At 48.5% G+C, this 745-nt stretch overlaps 1 protein-coding gene across 1 annotated transcript in view; it reads left to right on the plus strand.

The window, feature by feature from the left end:
• Positions 1-745, plus strand: part of Daglb (diacylglycerol lipase, beta) — a 47,994-nt gene that overhangs the window by 3,093 nt on the left and 44,156 nt on the right. Inside the window, exon 2 of the mRNA XM_013023396.1 lies at positions 418-579. Within this exon, the coding sequence (XP_012878850.1) occupies positions 418-579 (162 nt within the window). The remainder of the gene's footprint in view (positions 1-417; positions 580-745) is intronic.

Genomic DNA, 745 nt, shown 5'->3' on the forward strand with positions numbered 1-745 from the left:
GCTTTTTTCTTTTTGCTTATGTGGTGCTGAGGAAGCGATCCCAGGGCCTCATGAATGCAAGACAAGAGGTCTACCACTGAGCCACCTTGCCAGCCCCCACCCTGAGCTTTTATGCTCAAGGTCAGTGCCCTATCACACAGCTCTACTTCCAGTTTTTTGGAGGTTAATTCGAGGTAAGACTTCCAAGGACTTTCCTGCCTAGGTTGGCTTTGAACCAGGATCCTTAGATCTCAACCTTCTGCACAGATAGAATTATCTGCATGAGGTTCTGGCACCTGGCTACTAGCTATTTTTACTAATGGGAATTTTATTTCACAGCGACCCTTAACCTTGGCTTGGGAAATATTTACTGTGTTGATTTATGTTTTGCAATTCCACTTCCTGGCTTCCCTTTCTGAGCCTGCCTGTTTTCCACAGGTGGATTGGTAGCCTGACTTTGTATCTCCTGCACCGAAGGAAGCTGGGCTGTGCTGGTGGGGTCCTGCTTAGTACCTACCTGATTGTTCTCCTCCTTCTCCTGGCCATCATTATTGGTGTGGTATCGGCCATCGTGTATGTCAGCATGAAAGGTAACGCCTCGTGGAGCGAGACTTTTTTTTTTGGTCTTTCGTGAGACTTGAACTCTGGGACTGAGCACTGTCCCTCAGCTCTTCAGCTCAAGGCTTGCGCTCTACCACTTGAGCCACAGCGCCACTTCCGGTTTTCTGGTGGTTTATTGGAGAGAAGAGTCTCACGGACTTTCCTG

Source organism: Dipodomys ordii, unplaced genomic scaffold, assembly GCF_000151885.1.
Source record: "Dipodomys ordii isolate 6190 unplaced genomic scaffold, Dord_2.0 Scaffold68, whole genome shotgun sequence".
NCBI lineage: Eukaryota > Metazoa > Chordata > Mammalia > Rodentia > Heteromyidae > Dipodomys > Dipodomys ordii.